At 59.9% G+C, this 18,483-nt stretch overlaps 3 protein-coding genes across 4 annotated transcripts; 2 read left to right on the forward strand and 1 right to left on the reverse strand.

Moving 5' to 3' along the window:
* The first annotated feature begins 37 nt into the window (after window positions 1–37).
* GOLPH3L (golgi phosphoprotein 3 like) lies at window positions 38–7,201 on the forward strand. 2 transcript variants are annotated; one of them, XM_037371096.1, is made up of 5 exons: window positions 38–408; window positions 731–925; window positions 4,992–5,129; window positions 5,310–5,424; window positions 5,941–7,201. In XM_037371096.1, the coding sequence occupies exons 2-5, from the start codon at window positions 743–745 to the stop codon at window positions 6,366–6,368; spliced, it is 864 nt and encodes a 287-aa protein (XP_037226993.1). In that variant the 5' UTR covers window positions 38–408; window positions 731–742; the 3' UTR covers window positions 6,369–7,201. The 2 variants fall into 2 exon arrangements, with proteins under 2 accessions (XP_037226993.1, XP_037226994.1); XM_037371097.1 differs by having other exon boundaries at window positions 43–408; window positions 4,992–5,123.
* Window positions 7,202–7,715: 514 nt separating this feature from the next.
* ENSA (endosulfine alpha) lies at window positions 7,716–14,931 on the forward strand. The gene is made up of 3 exons (XM_037371130.1): window positions 7,716–7,895; window positions 10,792–10,917; window positions 12,697–14,931. The coding sequence occupies exons 1-3, from the start codon at window positions 7,839–7,841 to the stop codon at window positions 12,865–12,867; spliced, it is 354 nt and encodes a 117-aa protein (XP_037227027.1). The 5' UTR covers window positions 7,716–7,838; the 3' UTR covers window positions 12,868–14,931.
* LOC119140050 lies at window positions 12,911–18,429 on the reverse strand. The gene is made up of 2 exons (XM_037371081.1): window positions 16,900–18,429; window positions 12,911–14,105 (listed from the first exon to the last, which is right to left on the reverse strand). Exon 1 carries the CDS (start codon window positions 18,395–18,397, stop codon window positions 17,492–17,494), a length of 906 nt encoding a protein of 301 aa, XP_037226978.1. The 5' UTR covers window positions 18,398–18,429; the 3' UTR covers window positions 12,911–14,105; window positions 16,900–17,491.
* Between the last annotated feature and the right edge of the window lie 54 nt (window positions 18,430–18,483).

Consider the following 18,483-nt stretch of genomic DNA (forward strand, 5'->3'; position numbering starts at 1 on the left):
GGGGGGGGGGGGGGGGAAACCCCCACCCCCACCCCGGCGGCCCGGCCGCTGCCCGCGCCCATTGGCGCTGCCGGCCGCGCGGGCTCCCATTTGCCGGTACCGGAGCGCGGGGAGCCGCCCCGGCCGCCGCCGGAAGCTGCTCCGCGGGCCCGGCCCTGCGGCTGCGGGAGGAGCTGCCGGTCGGGGCGGCGGCGGGGCGGGGAGTCTCGGGCCTGGCACCCCCTGCGGGGAGGGGGCCCCCGTGTCCGCCCCCCCCGCCGTGTCCGCGTCCCGGCCGCCTCCCGCGCTGCCTCCGCACGTTTCGCAGGGAAAAAGTTGCGGGATCGCGCTGCTGCCGCGTGGGGCAGGGGGGGCGGGGTCGGCAGCGACCCCCGACGTGCAGCTCGTTCCCCCCCCCCCCGTGAGCAGGTGAGTGCGGGGGGGCCGCGCGGGAGCCGGCCGCGCCAAGGGGTCCCCGGGGTGGGGGGGCCCTGCGGTGCCTCAGGTCTCCCCCCTCTCCCGGACCTGCAGCATCGCCCCGAGCACGTCGCGGGGGCCGGCCGGGCGCTGCTGTCGGGGGCTCGTGTGCCGCCGTCCCGGGAGGGGCGAGCTGCAGATCCCCGGGCGGGAGGGGGGAGTGTCCCTTGGCCTCGGCCGTGCCCCCTGAGCCGGGGGGGGCAGCGGCTGGGGTTCGCACTGGCATCGCCCGTCGCGCTTCGGAGCGGGGCAGACCTCGGCTCTCTGTGCCCAGCCGGAGCGGGAGATGACGACGCTGACGCACCGAGGACGGCGCCCTGAGGTGGGAAGGAACTCGGAAAAGAAACCAGACAGCGAGGAAGATGCGGCCGCAGACAGAGACCTGCCCGATGGTGACCCTGACGACTCCAAAGACATCCGCCTGACGCTCATGGAGGAGGTGCTGCTCCTGGGGCTGAAGGACAAGGAGGTAAGGCAGGCGCAGGCATCCCTGGCGGCTGCGTGTGCAGCGGTGGCAGTGCTGCCTTCGTGTACTCGGAGGCGAGGTCCTCGGTGAGCACCAGAAGGGACCGTGTGAGTTCCTCAGAATCCTTTTCAACGAAGCCACCCCCCACTTAGTGCAAACCGCCTTCACCTGTAGCTCAGACCGAGCTGCGGAGGTTGCTTGCGCGCGCTGTGGGAAGCGGCTGAGGCGAGCGGTGCCCTACGGTGTTGTGCGGCTGCTGCTTGCAGAGCGCAGGTGGGCTCGTTCTTTGCTGGCGTCAGAGATGCGGAGTAAAAGGAGCCTGGCTTTGTGCACCAGGCGGCACATGTCCCTGTCCCTCACCCCAGTGCACCCTCCTAGCCAGAACCCTGAGCTGAAACACAGGGCCGCTCTGAACGCAGTTCCCGCTTCGTTAAAAATCGATGTGAAGAACAGCAGGGGCAGGTTTTGAGAGAAGAGGCGCAGCGCGACCGCTGGGCCAGGTGGGGGGCAAAGGCAGGTGCGGGATGGGTCTGAACGCAGCAGGGGCAAAGGCGGCGGGAGCCACGTCTCTGTTCTGGGGCTGGTGGTTTCCTCAGCTGGGCTGAACGGTGGTGTGCAGCTCCAGGGCTGAGGGACCGGGGCTGAGGGGGAATCTTTTGGCTGAGTGCCCGTCTCGCCCCTGAGTGCCGGTTGAATGGCTTCCCTTGGCAGCAGTGGATGAGCTTCGCAGCCGGTGATGTTCAGGGGGGGTTGCTTTCTGTGGGAGGGGGACCCTGGGCAGATGGAATTATTTTGTGCTTATCGGTCGGTAGGAACTCGTTTCACAGCTCTGCCTGGAATGAGCTGTGGGGAAAGGAGAAGACACCTTGCGCTGAGTCCTCTGAGCTGCTTGGCTCTTACCTGCTGTGTTGGCACGCCTTGTCTTTAGCGCCTGTGTCATCTTGATCTCTTTGGGGGAATCTGTTGCTTCTATTCCTGTCGAGCAGATGGGGAAATGGAGACTGGGGGAAGCTAACCAGTTGCCCAAGGTGCTTCTTGCCATAATAATGGCAGAGGAGAGCCTTAAGCGCAGGTTTTTTAGCTCCAGGAGCACTCTTCCTGTAAGCTTGTCTCCCACCCAGAAGAAAGGAGACACTGTGGTTGTCGGAGCCGCAGCAGATGGGCCACCGTCCCATCATCTGTTTCTCTGGGTTGAAATTAAGCCCCTGTGAGGTGCTGGAATGTTTTTTGCCTTGGGCCCTGCTACTGCTGGGTTAGCCTGAGTGGGTGCCTTGCTCCCACGTAGACCTGCTCGGGCCAAGGCTTCTGACGTGGACCTGGCTCGCAGGTCCGGCAGGAGGGAGCTGCTGGCTGTGTGGGTGACAGAGGCTTGTAGCTGTCCTGTTTAGCGAGCCCACGTCAGACCCAGGGCTTGCTGAGCCGAATAGGAAGTACCAGGAAAGCAGGGCTACAAAGAGAACATCGCACACGTAATTTTACAGCAAATATTTGAGAGCAGCCTAGGAGCCGTGGCACGGTCTGCTTTCTTTCTGGGCGACATGCAGCATTCTTGGCTGGGTTAATGTGTCGCTGGGAATGTCCTTCAGCCACCAGGAAGTTAGGAGAGCACAATAGAGACCTAAAAAGCTTATCACACTTTACCCCCCCACTCTCCCATCCTGTCCTTCCACATTCCTCCATCGAAAGGAAGACCAGAGGCAGCAGTAGCCAGGATGTGAGCTGGGCTCCTAGGCACTGGGTTTTCCCAGCTTTGTTGTTCACTCATGGTTTGATGATGGGAGAAAAACAGTACAATTTTAGCCAAATCCAGTGAGCTCACAGTGTTATTTCATTATTTTAAGTACCAGTCTGTAGGGGAGGCTGGCAGTGCACCAGCTTGGCATTGGTAACCAGTCAGATTCCAGAAGCTGAAAGTAACCCAAGAACTTTTGACTTGTTTGATTTCAGACCTCTCAAAATTTTCTAGGGGTAATGTGCCTGTAACGTGTCTGCCAGCCCCGTGAATTGAAACTTTCGGTCACCTCCACACTTTTCTGGAGAACTTGTTCCTAAAGGGCGCGTACAAAAAACGGCGTGTCTGCCATGGACAGAAATCAGCAGGGCAGAGATGAAAGGTTGCTTTGTCTTCCCTCACAAGGAAATGAAGAAAGCAAATAAAGATTTTAATTTCTTTCATGGTTCTGTGTGCTATGCAAGCTGAGCAACCCGGTGTCCAGATGCACTGTGTAAACAGACACGCTGGGGACAAGAGTTTACCCATACGGACTGTAAAAATTTGCATGTAGGAGGGCTGCGTGTCCTCGGCGTGTTTTCCCTAGGAAGGGGGCTTGTTAGGCTGCTTTGTCTGCAGTTTCCTGGTAGCTTTTAGACCTGTCTCTTCTCTCCTCCCCTCCCCCTCCAGGGAAAAAGAGCAGTGAAAAGGGAGTTATGATCAAGGGCGTTACAAATGGGCCGTAGCGTTTCTGGTGTATCGGTGTCCCCCTGCAAATAAGCACATTGTGACTTTGCATCCTACTCTGGCTCACCCTTCCCGTGGGCCCGACCCAAACGCCAGCGCCTGCCCCATTCCCAGCCCCGCTGCCTGCCTGGAGGAGCCTGTCCCGCCGCCCTGCCTGCCCTCCACTTGCCCTGAAATCCAAGGACTGCCACCCAGTGCCACAATGCAGCAGTCATCGGGCCGGAACAACCGGGCTTTGTTCTCATCGGGGGATAAAAGATGAGTGGAAGAAGGGAACAGAGAGGTCGCCTAGGCTGGCCCAGGCTTCCAACCAGGATCAGCTCTCCTCTGAGAAGCATCAGTTGAATGTTCTTAAACCGCAAGGCACAGAGACTGCCCTTCCCTGCCCCTCCCTCCATGGGCAAAGCATTCCTGGGCTTCCTTCTCCGGACAGTTACTTCTTCCCGGTGCCAGCCTCAGTCTCTCTGGCTACAATTTTAGCCCAGGACTCTTGTCCCATGCACAGTGGAAGTGGGAACTGGCCATTCCCTCCCTTTTTGCTGCTGCCTTTTATGCGTCTGACCCCCTTTATCCTGTTCTCCCTCCATCTTTTCCCTGGAGCGAAAACCCCAGTGCAGTTGCTGGTTCCTCCTGGGCCATATTTTCTGGAGCTTTGCACCTGCTTGTGGCTTTGCCGAATGCCGTAACAATTTTGGAGCTTGTGCTTCTCGGGTGAGCACCCCGTCCCGTGGCAGGCTCACTGAGCAGGGCTTGGGGCCGGGCGTGGAACATGCCAAGCCAGTGGTGGCCCCAGCGCTGCCCCCATGGTGGGACCTGGACTGCTGCACCCCAGCCCCAAGGTGCCCGCTCTGGGGGGAGCGGTGGGATGTATTGTCCTGTCCTTCATCCCTGACTGGAAATCTCTTCCCTTGCAGAAGTCTGTGGGCGGATTTGGGTGAGGGGTGTGCGATGAGGGTGGGGGGTGGGCGAGGGGCTGGGGTAGCTCTTGTGCCCTGTGGTGGGCATTGGGGCTTGCTGCAGCCCCTGCCCCATGGGATGGTGCTGTGGGTAGCTGGGGACCAGGCGAGCGATTTCTTCATGCAGTTAATTACTCTCAGGGCATGGTATGGAGCTGATGGGGGCTTCCTTCAAGGAGAACAGATTTCTCCTCCCATTGCCCCCGGGCACGGCCAAAGCAGGTGCTGAGGCAGGGCAGAGCCGAGCTCCCGGTGCTGGTTGCTGGTCACAGCCCCACAGCAGCGGTGCCCTTTGGCCAGGGGCTTGCCGGGGGAAAGGGCCTCGCTCTGCTCGTTCTTGCTCAGACTTTTTTATGATCCAGGGCTGGGCGCAGCTGCCTGGGCAGCGCTGGGGTGTGCCGGCTGGTGGTGGGTGCAGCGGGCAAGGCACAGCCAGAATTGCTCAATGTTTACACGGAGGTTTTGGGCAGGGAGGGGGTTAGTTGGGGCTGCCGGGCACTTCTCATCTGGTGGGGAAAGCCCTTCTGACCTGGGAGGCAGAGCTGTTGGTGGGAGCCAGGTGAGTTGGCCAGGCAGGCCAGGACACATCGGGGGCTCGGCAGAGCTCCCCTTCCCATCTTTCTCCACCCCTTTCTGTCCATCCTCTCTCTCCCAGGGCTACACATCCTTCTGGAATGACTGCATCTCTTCAGGCCTGCGGGGCGGCATCCTCATCGAGCTGGCTCTGCGCGGCCGGATCCACCTGGAGCCGCTCTCCATCAGGAAGAAGAGGCTGCTGGAGAGGAAGGTGAAGGTGCTGCAGGAGCTGGGCTGGGGGCCTGACAGGCTTCGCGGTTCCTTCTGCCCCAGCCGAGCCTGCTGGCCGCAAACTTTGCCAGAGCAGCGCTGCACACCGGGGCTGGTGCTGTTGCTTCGGGCAAGGAGCGGCAGGTCTGCGTCCGCCTTACGCCATGTTTCCACTTCGTCCTTCCAGGTGCTCTTGAAGTCAGACACACCGACTGGCGACGTCCTGCTGGATGAGACCCTCCGACACATCAAGGCCACGGAGTCTGCAGAAACAGTGCAGACCTGGATAGAGCTGCTCACTGGTAGGGACAGTTGGGTGCCACCTCCCCAGCTCCCTCGGGGCCCATCCCTGCTACCTGTCCCCTCTCCATGGCTTGGCCATCCCCTTCCTTCCCTGGAGCCTGGCAGAATACTGACAGCTGGACAAGGGAAAGCTGAATGTGGAGGCAGAGAACGTTTTTCTGGGCCTTTTTTGTTGGGAGCTCGGGGTGCAAGACTTGTACCTTGCTCCCTGTTCCCTCTTTTTTTCATTCTGAATCTTCACCCAAGCCTGGGGTCCAAAGTCCAGGGTAAGAAGGGGCTTTCCAAAGGGATCTGCCCAGAGCTCCTGTGCCCTGCAGCTGCTGGGAGCTTTGCCAGTCTGAACTGATGGGGGAAGCGGGTCAGAGTCAGGCTCAGGGAAGGACTGAGGTTTCCTGCAGCAGGGACTGGTGTCTGTGCAAGCACAGGTGATCCTGGGCTGGAAGCAGCCTGGGTGCTGGTGCTGGGGGGCAAAGCTGTTGCTGCCCTGGTGTCGAACAGGGTCTCCTCTCCTGCAGGGGAGACCTGGAACCCCTTCAAGCTGCAGTACCAGCTGAGGAACGTGCGCGAGCGCATCGCCAAGGCGCTGGTGGAGAAGGGCATCCTCACCACGGAGAAGCAGAACTTCCTGCTCTTCGACATGACCACCCACCCCATCAGCAACGCCACCGAGAAGCAGCGCTTGGTGAAGAAGCTCCAGGAGAGCATGCTGGAGCGGTGGGTGAATGACCCCAACCGCATGGACCGCAGGACTCTGGCTCTCTTGGTGCTGGCCCACTCCTCAGATGTGCTGGAGAACGTTTTCTCCAGCCTGGCAGATGACAAGTATGACGTGGCCATGAACAGGACCAAGGACCTCCTCGATATGGACCCTGAGGTGGAAGCTGCCAAAGCCAGGGGTGCAGAGATGATCTGGGCTGTCCTGGCAGCCTTCAATAAGTCCTAAAAAGCCCCCAACCCCCCCAGCCCCGTGGGGGAGCCTTGCCCCCTCAGCGGGAGGCCGGGAGTGATCTGGCATGGGCTTGCTGCAGCAGTGGGTGGGCTCAGCTTGGGGGGGCTGGGGGTTTCGCTCCCCCTGCCCCGGGCAGGGGTGAGAGGGTGAGCACCCAGCTGCGGGGGCAGGTCACGCTCCTCCCAAGGCTGGTGTCTCTGGGAGAGGCAGTGGCAGCTCTTCACCCCCCTTCCAGTGCTGCCCGCCGGTGGGGTCCTCCTTGGGCTGGTGTGGTGGTGGGAGGTGGCTGTGGGCCTGCGGGTGCCAAGCGGGCAGAAATGGGGCTGCGGAGCCACCCGCGCTGCTGGTGCGTGGCCGTGGCTCCATCTTCCCCGCATGGGTCTTGCCCTTGAGCAGCCCGGGATCCCCTGTGGGGCTGCTGGGGCCTTGGGGCTGGGAGCTGGGAGCGGGGGGTCGGGGCAGGGGGAGAGGGTGCTGGCCTGGGGCAGGAGGCTGGTTCAGGGGGTCCGGCAGCAGGGACCACCAGTGCGGACCACCTCAGGCACTGGCCCGGGGCCACGCAAAGCCCTGGGCACAGTTGCCATCGAGGAGCAGCTCGGCAGAGGCTGGGGAGCCATGTCCTGGGCTGACCCCCCTGGGGCAGCCCCCCCACCGGCTGTGCCCCCTTGGGCTGAAGCCCCCCAGGCTGAGCCCCTGTTGCACACCTGCTCTTTCTAGCAAAAGGAAAAGTTTAACTGTGATTTTTTTTTTTTTAAAAAAAAAACAACCCTCCCCGCCTTCCCCTGCCCCCAGCCTCCTGTAGTTCATGTAAATGCATTTCTCCAGCCCGAGCGTGTCCGACGTATTTCGATGTGTCCGAATAACGGGGGGCGGGAGGCGTCCCTGTCTCCCACCGATGCTGGTGGCCCTTGTGCCATGGATCTTGTGGGTGGTCCCAGCTCCTGCCCCGAGCCCGGGGGTCTGCGGGCAGCGCCCTTTCCCGCCCCCCCCGTTTGGCCCGCCCCGGGGCCCATCCGCCCCCCACCCCGGTCCCACGCCTGCCGAGGGGATACTGCCGGGGGGGTCCCCGAAGCCGGGTGTCGGGGCGCCACCCCCCGGGGCCGGTGCAGTGCGGGGCCCCGGCTCCAGCCCGGCAGCTCCGGGGTGGCCCCGCCCGCGGTGGGGCGCTCGAGGGGGGCGGGGCCGCCGAGCCCTTGCCCCGCCCCCGCGCTGCTGCCTCGATTCCCATTCGCCGGTGGCCGCTCCAGCCGGAGGGTGCTGCCCCGCCGCTCTCCCCGCCCACCGGCAGGTGTTGATTGGTCAGGTATGATGTCACGCGGCCGCCTCCCTATGCCCATTGGGCACAGCGCCTGTCCGTCGGGCAGCTGAGACGTTGGGGGCGGCGGCGGCCATTTTGGAGCAGAGCGCGGGGCTGCAGGGAGCGCGGGGTGCGGAGGGACCGTGGATCCCCCCCCCCTTCCCGCCATGGCAGCCCCGCTCGGTACCAGCGCCCGCGCGGAGGAGACTGGGCAGGAGAAACAGGTGCGGAACGGCGGGGCGGGCCCGGCCGGATCCCGTTGGCTCGTCTCTTCTGGCTGCCCTGCGGGCGGATTGGTTGTTTCTGTTGTCCGTCTGATAAATGTTGGTCTCTCATTAGCTGTGGGACTGGTGGGGGTTGGACTTCCGGCAGGGCCGGTGGGATAGCTCTGTCCCGGTGACGGCGTGGGGGGTGCGTGGGGGGTGCGTGGGGGCCCGTGGGATGCCGGGGGCGGGGGGCGCTGGCAGAGAAGGCGGTTTGTGGGGCGGGGGGCAGCTGCGGGGGAGCGGCCCGGGGGACCCCGGCTGCCCCACTGCAGCGGGGTGAGGCCCGGGGGGCCGCTGCCCACCGGCGTTGGCCTCGGCCCCCGGGTGCCCGCCTCGGGCCCAGCCACCCGCCCGCCGGCGCCGGGCCGCCCGCCTGGTGCCACAGCGCGGCATGGGCCGTGGTTTCGGGCGGCTGCTGCGTCCCTGGGCCGTGGGCCCGACCCCGCGTGGCTGCCGGGCTCGGGCAGAGCTGCCGCCGGCCGCCTCAGCGGGAGAAGCTTTTTCTGCTTCCCCGGGTTCGTGCAGCTCTTGTGGGTGGGCGCAGGAGGGAGGCGGCCGCGCTGCCTCTGGGGCTCCGGGGGCGGGTGGTGGGTGCTCTCCCGCGGTGAGGGGGGGTGTGTACTGGGACGCGCTGCTGGGGGGGCCCCACATCCGCTGGTGGGTGATGGCGATGCCGGCGTGGCGTTGGCTCCGCTGGCCGCTGTGGGAGCGGTGCCTGCCAGGTGGGCAAGCAGCGGGGTGCAGCAGCGCACCCCACGCAGTGCGTGGTGATGGGAGCCAGTGGCGCCTGCAGCTGGGCAGGGGGGAAGGAGGCTCGGCGATGCAGGACTGAAGAGAGCAGGCTGAAATGATGGAAGGGCCGTGGAGGGCCAAGCTTTGGCTCCTGCTGCCAAAGCCCCCCTCAACCTGTGTGATACGGGGGCTGGTGGCACGCCTTGCTCTGCCGCAGGGCCAAGTGGCACATGCTGGCTGCAACTCTTATTCCTGGAGCTGTCATGGAGACAAGTAAGAAGAGCCGGGCTCCTTCGGGCCGTGTGTGGGCGAAGCCCTGCAGCATGCAGAAGCTGAAGATCGTGACGAGACTCTTGGCACCTTCCCCCGCCTTCGCTCCCCACTTCAATCCCCTAGGGACCCTCATGGATGGGGGCGTAAGGAGGAGCCTGCGCGGCTGAGGCTCCGAGTGGGATGTTCAGGGCCTGCGCTGCTGCTCCCAGCTCCAGTTGTCCCAGTTTTGACTGTCAGGAGCTGCCATTAACTCAGGTTTGCTTTGTCTTTTTGAGGCACACCTGAGGAGCTGTTTCATGACAGCCTCTGCGCGCGCGGTCTCACAGCCTCTGCAAAGAGCTGCTCCCCTGGGTCAGCGCCAGTGGAAGATCACATTGGAAACTTCTTGTCATGCTGGCAGTGCTTTCCAGCCTGGGGGCTCGTGGGCTGCAGCTTTGCCCTTGGCTGCCTAGGAAGGAAGGAAGGAAGGAAAGTCCTGGCAGTTGAACATGTGGGGGCACGTCTTACCACTGCCAGGCCGAGCTTCAGTGCCTGGTACCTGGGGAGCCCGGGACTCCCATCCCACCCACCTATGCACTGCACGATTGCCAGGTGCATCCTGCCAGCTTGTAGGTCCTGTCCGATGCTGAGGGCTTTCCCGCTTCACAGATGGGGCAGAGGCTCACAGCAGCAGCGTTCTGCCATGCTTATTGCCTGGAGCTTGCCGTCTCTGTAGGCTGGGAGCAGTTCAGGGCCTCGGCACTGGAGAGAAGATGCACAAGGCATCCATTGGCTCACCTGGGCTGGCAGGGGCAGAGATGCCGCTGCCAAGTCTGCCAGCATCGTCCCTGATGGAAAGGGAACAGCAGTTAAGAACACCCCTTGCCAACATCCTGTGGAACAGCGACTCATGCTCACACAGTGGCTTGTCCCCAGGTGGCTGCTGGTGGAGGTGGCCAGTGTGATGTGTTCCTGTTGGAGCTGGGCTGGTGGGCAGCCACAACTCTGCCATACTGCAGGTGAGGCTCTGCAGGCCCTGCTGGAACCCTCACTCCTTCCTGCCCCAGACCAAAGCTCCTGTCCCCAGGCCTGCAGCCCTTCCCTGGAGGAGGGAGCGCACCTCCATGAAGAGAGGCTGGTGGCTGGAGAGCAGATCCCAAGCCTGGGAACCCAGCCTCAGCATCGTTGCTCAGGTGATGCTTTTTCAGTAGCTGTGTTGGGAGTAGGCCTTAGGGCTCCTGCAGAGGGGCCAGGTGACAACCAGGGCCTGGCACCTCCTGTTGCAATCAGTCCCAGGCTTCAAGCAGGCTAGGTGGCATCTGGGGACATCCTGAAGCTCCTGTGGCTGTGAACCGGTGCCAAAGTGCTGCTTTGCTGCCTGTGCCAGTTGTCATTCCCAATAAACTGGTTCTGGAGCAGAAGGGTTTCTTCTGTCTCAGCTGTACTGCAACAGGGTGCAGCAAGGCTGAACCCTCCCAGCGCTGCTGTAGCCCATCGTGCTGGGCAGCTCTGGACTGAAATCTGTTGATGCTGGTCTCACCTGTCGCTGCTCAGGGGAAGGCACTTGTCCAGCAGCAGTTTGTGATGATGTTTTAAGCGCAGCTGGCAAAGCCTAACGTCAGCGCAAGTGCCTGCAGTGGCTGTCATCTGGGGAAGAGGCAGAGAGAGAGTCTGCCTGTTTCTATGGGTACTGGACGTGAAAGCTGTTTCTGATGGGGAAGGTGTTCATAATCTCTGAGTGTGTCCAGGTTTTCTAGGGAACCACAGCTTGCTCAGCAAGGATGGACTGTTGAATATTGTGTTACGGCATCACAGGTGTGTCTCTTTCTGTGGGGCTGAAGGGTTTTCCACCCCGCTTTTTGTTTTTTAGGACACACAAGAGAAGGAAACTGTCACTCCTGAGAAAGCAGAAGAGGCAAAACTGAAGGCCAAATACCCCAACCTAGGCCAGAAGCCTGGAGGCTCCGACTTCCTCATGAAGAGACTGCAGAAGGGGGTACTTACTTCTCAGCCATGGCTTGTCTGCATTCTCTCCTCCCTCAATGGCACAGGCAGCCAAGCTCCAACCAGGCCAGAAAAATCACACCAAAATTCCCCAGGCCAAAAAGTCAGAACCCGTGGGCCAGGCCTGTGCTGGACGTGGTGCCCAGTGGGCACAAGCCCAAAGCAAGGCTGCTGTGACCAAGCAAGGCCTTGGGCATGCTCAGAGCCCAAAAGCAGCTGCCCCTTGGGTGGTTTTGCTCTGCGTACCTCCCCCACCAGATGTTCCCACTGGGGGAACCTGGGGTCTAGAGGTGAAACAAGCATAAACCTCCTGCCTGTTGCTGTGCTCCCTGGGGTTCAATGGGCCACTGAGATGCTGTGGGTCTGAGTTTTTCTCTTTGATCTGCACTTTGCATGGGTTCTGGGCTGGTGCAAGGGGCATGGAGAATGCCAGTGAGTCGGCTGGCTGTGTCTCCATTGCTGGTACCTGTGTAAAAAGCCAGCCCTCTGACTGTGCTCCCTGGAAATGTAATTAAATCCCTCTCCGGGAGCCATCTATAGCTGCTTGGGTTTTTGCTGCTGTCTCTCCTCCTTGCAGAGGCTGGTGCAGAAAACAAATCCCTTCTGAGCTGTTGGCAGCCAGTGGCTGCATGCCTTCCCCAGCTCTGAACACACGGTGTCTCCGTGTCACGCTGCTGTCACGCTGCGTAGGGTTTGGCTCTGCTGTGTGGCTTCCCTTTCAGCTTGCACTGACAGCTGTCTGCTCTGCCTGAGCAGCCACCCTGTGCGCTCGCTCTCACCGTTGACATGATCACCGGGACTGTTGTTTGATGTAATGGCTCCTAAAGCCAAGCACAGAAAGGAGGGTTTTGTTTAATGGCTTGGTATTGAAGTGGTGAAGGACTTTTTGTCAGGACTGGACTCTCTGGGCCCCGCTGGCACATCGGGGTGGAACAGGATGCTTCAGAGCTCCTTGTGCCCAGCACAGCCCTGTCTGTAGCACTGGCACAAGCTCTGTGCTGGTGTTCAGCCTCTCCTGCGCAGCCGGAGGGTGTGAAGCAGTACCATGAAGGAGCACAGAGTCCCATGGTGATGAGTGTGATACAGGAACAAAATGCCCTTCAAACCCCAGGCTGGTGGTGCTGTGCAGCAAGGAGGTGTCCTCCAGCCACGCCTTCGCAGGCATTTCTCTGAGTTCTGTTGGGAGCCTGGGCGGTGCAGGGGGAGAAAATCCTGCCTCTGGCACAACCAGGTCATCTGTTCACCAAATGGGAATAAACTGTACCAGCAGATGTCCCCTGGCTTGGCACACTCTCTGCCTGGAGGTGCCTGCTGGTGTGGCTGTGCCTGCCTTTGGCTGTCAGGGGGTTCCTGGACAGGCATCGATTCCCTGTCACGCCGAGTGTGGTGCAGGGGCAGAGCAGGACATGCCTGGTCTTTCGCCGCTTGGCGTGGCGCTTGTTGGGTAAAGTTCACTGGCTACAAACGCCCCAAGTGGGTCAAAAGTCAAAAATGCACCCTGGTGTCTTTAGTCAGGCAGCTGCTGCGGGGCAGAGCTTCCAGCTGGGGTGGGTGTGAGTCACTGGGCTTTGTGGGTGGCTGCTAAAGGCCTTTTGAATTGGACCAGGCTCCCTTGCTTGGATTTTTCCCTTGCGTGATGTTTCTGTGACCTGGTTTTGAGCAACCCCAGCAGCTCCTTAAAGGATCTTATTTGTGGCCAGGTGTCTCTGTCTCTGCTATGTCCCCACACTCCTGCAAATCGAAGTGACCCAAACTCTTTTCCCTCTTCCAGCAAAAATACTTTGATTCTGGTGACTACAACATGGCCAAGGCAAAGATGAAGAACAAGCAGTTGCCAAGTGCAGGGCCAGACAAGAACCTGGTGACAGGAGACCACATCCCCACACCGCAGGACCTCCCGCAGAGAAAATCCTCACTTGTAACCAGCAAGCTGGCAGGGTAGCCTGCACTCGCAGGCTGGGTTTTTTCCTATTTTATTTTTTTTTTTTTGGCTAAATGGATTGAACTTCACTGTACCATAGGGATGGGAGCACAAGAATCCACGTAGTTATTTGAGTATTTACAGCAAACACGCACCAGAACTGAGAAGGTGAACGAGCGGTTTCAGTAGCCTGGGATGCACAGGCAGATTTGGTTGGGCTGTTCCTTTCAGCGAGTCAGTTTTCTGCCTTAATATTCATGCTGTTTAAAACCATCCTCGCTTGCAGAGCCACTGAAGCACTGCCTCCTTGCTGGGAGAGTCGAGCAGCCCTGGGAGAAGCAGGGACGTGCTCTGAGGAGTCGCTGTTTGCTTGGCACCGAGTAGGAGGGCAGAGCTCAGAGCTGTAGCATGTGAATGCTTTTCAGGCATCTGGTGTTGGCAGAGGAAAAACCAGCTGGGCAAAAGGTGTGATTCATGATCTGGAAGTTAAGTGTGTGCATTAGAGCTTCAAAGTGGAGAAATTAGCTGATAGGCAAAAAAAATTACGGGCTGTGTTGCTGGGCTGAACTGCCTGGGATCTGTCCCCTGCTTGCACAAGGCTGAGCTCCCAGGAGGGGACAGTGTGGCTGACGGCTGTGGGAGAGGGCCTGGTCAGCGTTTGAAACTGTCCCCGTGGCTTGGAGCTGTGGTGAGGTGTTTGCTGTTTCAGGTGTAGAGCCCCACCATAGCTGCATCTGAGTGTGGCTGTGATGGAGGGGTGCAGCGTGGGGCTCACAGCTGCCCCAGAGGGTTTGGGGGCAGTTTCTGTCTCCGTGGTCAGTTCTGGCCAGCGAGGCGGTCTGCTTTGCCGAGGGTGAGAGGCGGCTCCTCTCGCAGCTGCCGGGCAGGCAGCAGAGGTGCTGAGCTGAATCCCACCAGCAGCAGGGTGCTTGGGGCAGAGGAGCTCGTGGCCAAGCCACAGGCAGCCCCCTCTCTGGTCACAGGCAGCCCCCGCCTGGCGCTTGCAGAGCAGGGGCCGGCGTAGCTGGTGAGACGGATGTGAGCTGATGGAGCTGATCTCTGGAGGGAGAGAGGCAGGACTGGGAATGACCAGCCTGGAAGGGGAAAAAGGCATCCGAGACAGAGAACATGGAGAGAGGAACAGAAGCAAACCTGTGTTGACGGTCTCAGGCACCCCAAGCTTGGATTTCTTTCTTTTTTCTGTTTTTTGTTTTGGTTTTTTTTTTTTTTTTTCTTCTTGCCTGTTCTTTGTTCCAGGCCTGGAAGAGAAAACAAACAAAACCTGAAAAACAAAGCAAAAATCCCCCCCCAAAGGTTGGCAAGATGGCTGCAGCCTGCAGAATGACGTGTGCACTTGGTGCATATACTGTCTGCTCCTCACGCAAAGTGGCCTCCCGTCCTGTGCAGTGGAAGGTCTCGGCATGCCTGTGCCAGGGCAGCAGTAAACCTGCCCAATTTAAGCCCAGTTTTGAAGGCATATGGACAAAAGGAAGTTGAGTGGATGGTGGGGTTTTGTGGTTTTTTTTGTTGGTTTTGGGTCGGTTTTTTTTGGTTGTGGTTTGCTTTTTGGGGGGGGGGGGGGGGGGGATTCCCATCAGGTCAGGAGAAACCAAGGCAGGGAGGCAATGGGCGATGCTCTGCATGGGCATGGCTTTTGCTGTGTGTTTTCGGCTGGCTGATTCAGGCTTTCCTGAGGACCTGTTTCACCCGTCACGCTTTCCTGCGGGAGTGAGGAATGCAGTGTTGTTTCCCAGGAGAGTGTTTGCCATGGGTGTGCTCAAATGCTTGTGTCTGCCTTCAGGTGGCTTGGAGCAAGCCAGCCACAGCTTCACTCATCAGGGCACTGTGGCCACAGAGGACAGTTTTCTCTTTGTGGAGTGGGCAAGGAGCGTAGCGGGGCTGGGGGCTGCCCAGTTGTCGCCACGGGTCTGTGCTTTGGTCTCTGTTATCTTTCCAGACCCTGCGTGACCTGGCTGGGGCGATGCTGTCAATGGCTGTGCAACCTCCTTGGATGTTCTGCTGTCTGTTCCAGCCATGTTGTAAATAGATATGAATCACATATATAAATATATATATAATTTTTTACATGTTCATTTCTCGTCTCTTCTAGAGTGCTATGCTTGCTTTTTGTTTTGTTTAAAAAAAAAAAAAAAAAAATGCAGTGAAGAATTCAAAGGGGCGTTGCAGCTTGGGAGCTGCGCCTGTGCTGAGTGGGGGCAGAGGGAGGGGACAGCTCTCAAACTACGTCTTTCCCCCGTTTTCCGGAAATGCTAGGCGTGCTTGTGCAGCAGGGGGAAGCGATTGTGATGACAGGATGAGAACCAGCAAGAGCAAGTCCGTACAAGGGTAGTAGCCATGGAGTGGGGTTATTTCCATTCCACCCCAGAGCCAGGCAGACAGCGAGAGTGTGATGATGCTGTTCTGCCCCTCTGCCTCCCTACCTCTCACAGGAGGGGGTGCATTGGGAACTGCCCTGGATCTTGGAGGCATTTACATCCTTATCCTCTGCTGCTCATAAAATACTACCACCAGGATGAGCTGGGAGGTGCTTGATGCCCCCCAGGGTTGTTGGACTGAGCCACCAGGAGGAAAAACATGTCTAGCACCAACTATCAGGGTGTCTGAGGGACTTGTGTGGCTCAAGCAAGTATGTCAAAGTACAGCCGTGGGGTGGTGTGGAGCACAGAGGGTGAGCTCACGGGTTTTATTGAGGCGGGGAAGGCAGGTGTGGCAGTACTGCACCCTGGGGGTGGGCAGCGGGTGAGAGGGGGCATATGGAGAGACCCTAATGGGTTTTCGCAAAATTGGTGAAGGTTCCTGCCTTTTTTTCCTCTTCCTCCTTCGGGGCTTGTTTCAGTGTGGTACCCCTCTCTGTGTGCTGTGCAGGGGCTATGGAGTTGGGGGTGGGGTGGGGGGCCGTCCCCCAGCAGTGGAGCCATGGGATGTGCATGGGGCTCACCCCCAGCTACAGGGTGTAGCGAGGGCTGTCCCCAGCACTGGGCTGTGCAGGGAGCCAAGCCCTGGCAGAAGGGCTCTGGGCTCTTCATAGGGCTGTCCCCTGCCTGTGGGGTATGTGGTGGGCCGTCCCACAGCTATGGGGCCCTGGGGTGTATGTAGGGCTTGGGTGTGCATGGGGCAGGCGGGTGGAGGGGGTATATGGGGGTCATGGGGTATATCGGATGTGTGTGGGCTGGGGGGGGGGACACGGGCTCTATCCTGCTGGGCAGCCACAGGGGCCAAGTGGGGCCAGTAGCCACCTTAGCTCACAGCTGAGAGACTTGAGGCGGGGAGCATGGGGGAGAGATGGTTTTTATCCTCCTGCCTTTGAAACAAATGCCCAGTGCCCTCCATGCTGTGGGGCAGGAGCTCCTGGTGCCCTCCCAGGGGTCAGGGCAGCCCCACAGTGGCTCCCTCTGTCCCATTGGCAGCCATCCCGGGGGCTGTAACTCCAGAATTTTCAGCCTTGATGTCACACGTTTCCTTTCTAGAGAGTTCAACAGCCCTGCTGATGCTGTCACCGGGGTGAGCTGCCGTTCAGACAAACACACTGACCCTCCCTGGGGCTGCCTGTAGCCTCAGCGCTGCATCTTCCCTCCCCCCCCTGCCCCACAACTGGCCGTTTCACAGCCCGTCAAGCCCATCCCACAGCAAGGCCGAGGCCACATGTTTGCACAGGGACGTGCTGTTCCAGCCTGGTGCCAAGTATGTGCCGGTGTTTGTTTGTGCTTTAAAGCTTGGCACTGCTGGGGAAATATGTGCTGGGCGCTGCCCCAAGCTGCCGGAGCAAGCCGAGCTCGCCTCTGTTATTGCTCCCTGAGCCAAGAATTCTCTTCCTGACAAGGACGCATTCCTTGGGGCCATGGGAAGGATTTTGAGGGGGCTGGGTTTTGTCTCACTGGACCCCAGTGCAACGCAGTCATGCTCTCGCCCTGAATTGTGGGGGTGGCAGCTGGGAAGGGAGGTGGTGAGGGGGTGAAGGGACACCCAGGGTGGATGCATGTCCCTGTTTCTTGCATGATATGGGGCACGAACGCTTTGGGGTACTGTGCTCACCACAGCTTCCTCCTTTGTTGGTCCCAGCGGTGCATGGTGATGCTCACGTAGGTGACAGAGGCTTGGGTTTGCTAGAGCTTCTGTCCCCAAAAATGCTGATCAGAGGGACTGCTTCACAGTGGCAGCTCCCCATGTCCTTGTTGCCTCCTTGGAGCAGAAAGACCCATTTGAGGAGCTGTGCTGGCATTCTCTCACATCTGGCATTTTATCCCCCTATCTGGGGTTCTTCCCACCCTCCTAAATCCCAGGGCATCAGGATCGCCTGCCCTTGAGACCCTACTGTTGGGGTGGCTGGGAGCTTCCTGGGTCCCTTTTGCAGGGCTGTTAGGGGTTCAGCAGCGAGCCCACCCACCTGCATCAGGAAGGAAAACCAGAGCCCACCTCTCCCCTCCCCCCTGCTGTGGCCCCTGGGGCAGCATCTCTTGTCACGCCTCAGTTCAGTGACATGGTGTGACTTTGGCCGGGTGACTTGGGGCTGGTGACAGCTTCCCAGGTGGGGGCCAGGGCATTTCATTTGCCTTTGGGCAGAGCAGCGGTGCAGAGAGGCCCGGCAGGTGTCTCTGATGTTGCTGGCCTGGCCACCTGTGTGCCCTCAGGGCCTGCAGGGAAACCCTTTCCTGGCTTCAGGGGGGGTAATCAGGGGCGTGATTTCTGGTGGCCCCAACCCCCACTTTCCAGTGTCTTGGGTCTGGTTAGGCACAAAGAAGCTCTGAGGCTGGAGCAGGTTGGGCCGCACTGGTGCTTGGCTCTGCAGGCAGAAATCCCCCGCAGGTGAGCCCTGCAGGACGGCAGCTGCCTTTGCCCCTGTGGCGCTCTGAGCCTTTCCGAGAGGCAGGGATGGAGCAGAGCGTGGGCCCTGGGACACAGCCCCAGCAAGGTGTGCGGCAAAAGGGTGAGACCTCCTTTCCTTCCTCACTGCCTCATGGTAAAACTGTGGCATTTGCCTTTCCAGGGAGTGTCTGATGCACCTGCGTTGCCACAGATCCCTGTGGCTTCTTCCCCAGCCAAATTTTGCCCAAACTGGGGCAGATTTTGAAGGTGTCGGGGCTTGGTTCCAGGGGGTGAAGGAGGGGCCTGTGGCCTGGAAAGACCAGAATTGAGAGCTGGTGCCCCAACAATGCCAAGACTGGCAAAAGTGCCCCTGGAGTGGCCCTGGCAATTGGTGCTTGTGGAGCAGGCCTGGCCTCCCCAGGCACCGAGTAGCCCTTTCACAACTCACCTGCAGCCAAGTCCTGCCACAGCCTCGACGGGACAGGGTGCTGCCCTGCTTTGTTACGCCACAGCCCTCACGGAGCCAGTGGCTGCAAGGAAGTTTCAAGTAGTGCAAGAGATGTGAGGCAACCCACTGATGACTAGAAGAAACAGGGCAGTTCCCCACGAACATCCTGCTAAGCAAGCTGAAGTCAGAGAGGGCTTTAACCAGACAGACCCAGGTGAAATTCTGAGTGGGTGGGAAGCTGCATAAAATCACAGAATAGTTTGGGTCGGAAGGGAACATTAAAAGGTCATCTAGTCCAACCCCCTGCAGGGAGCAGGGACATCTTCAACAAGATCAGGTTGCTCAGAGCCCTGTCCAACCTGGCC

This window comes from Falco rusticolus, chromosome 19, assembly GCF_015220075.1.
Source record: "Falco rusticolus isolate bFalRus1 chromosome 19, bFalRus1.pri, whole genome shotgun sequence".
NCBI lineage: Eukaryota > Metazoa > Chordata > Aves > Falconiformes > Falconidae > Falco > Falco rusticolus.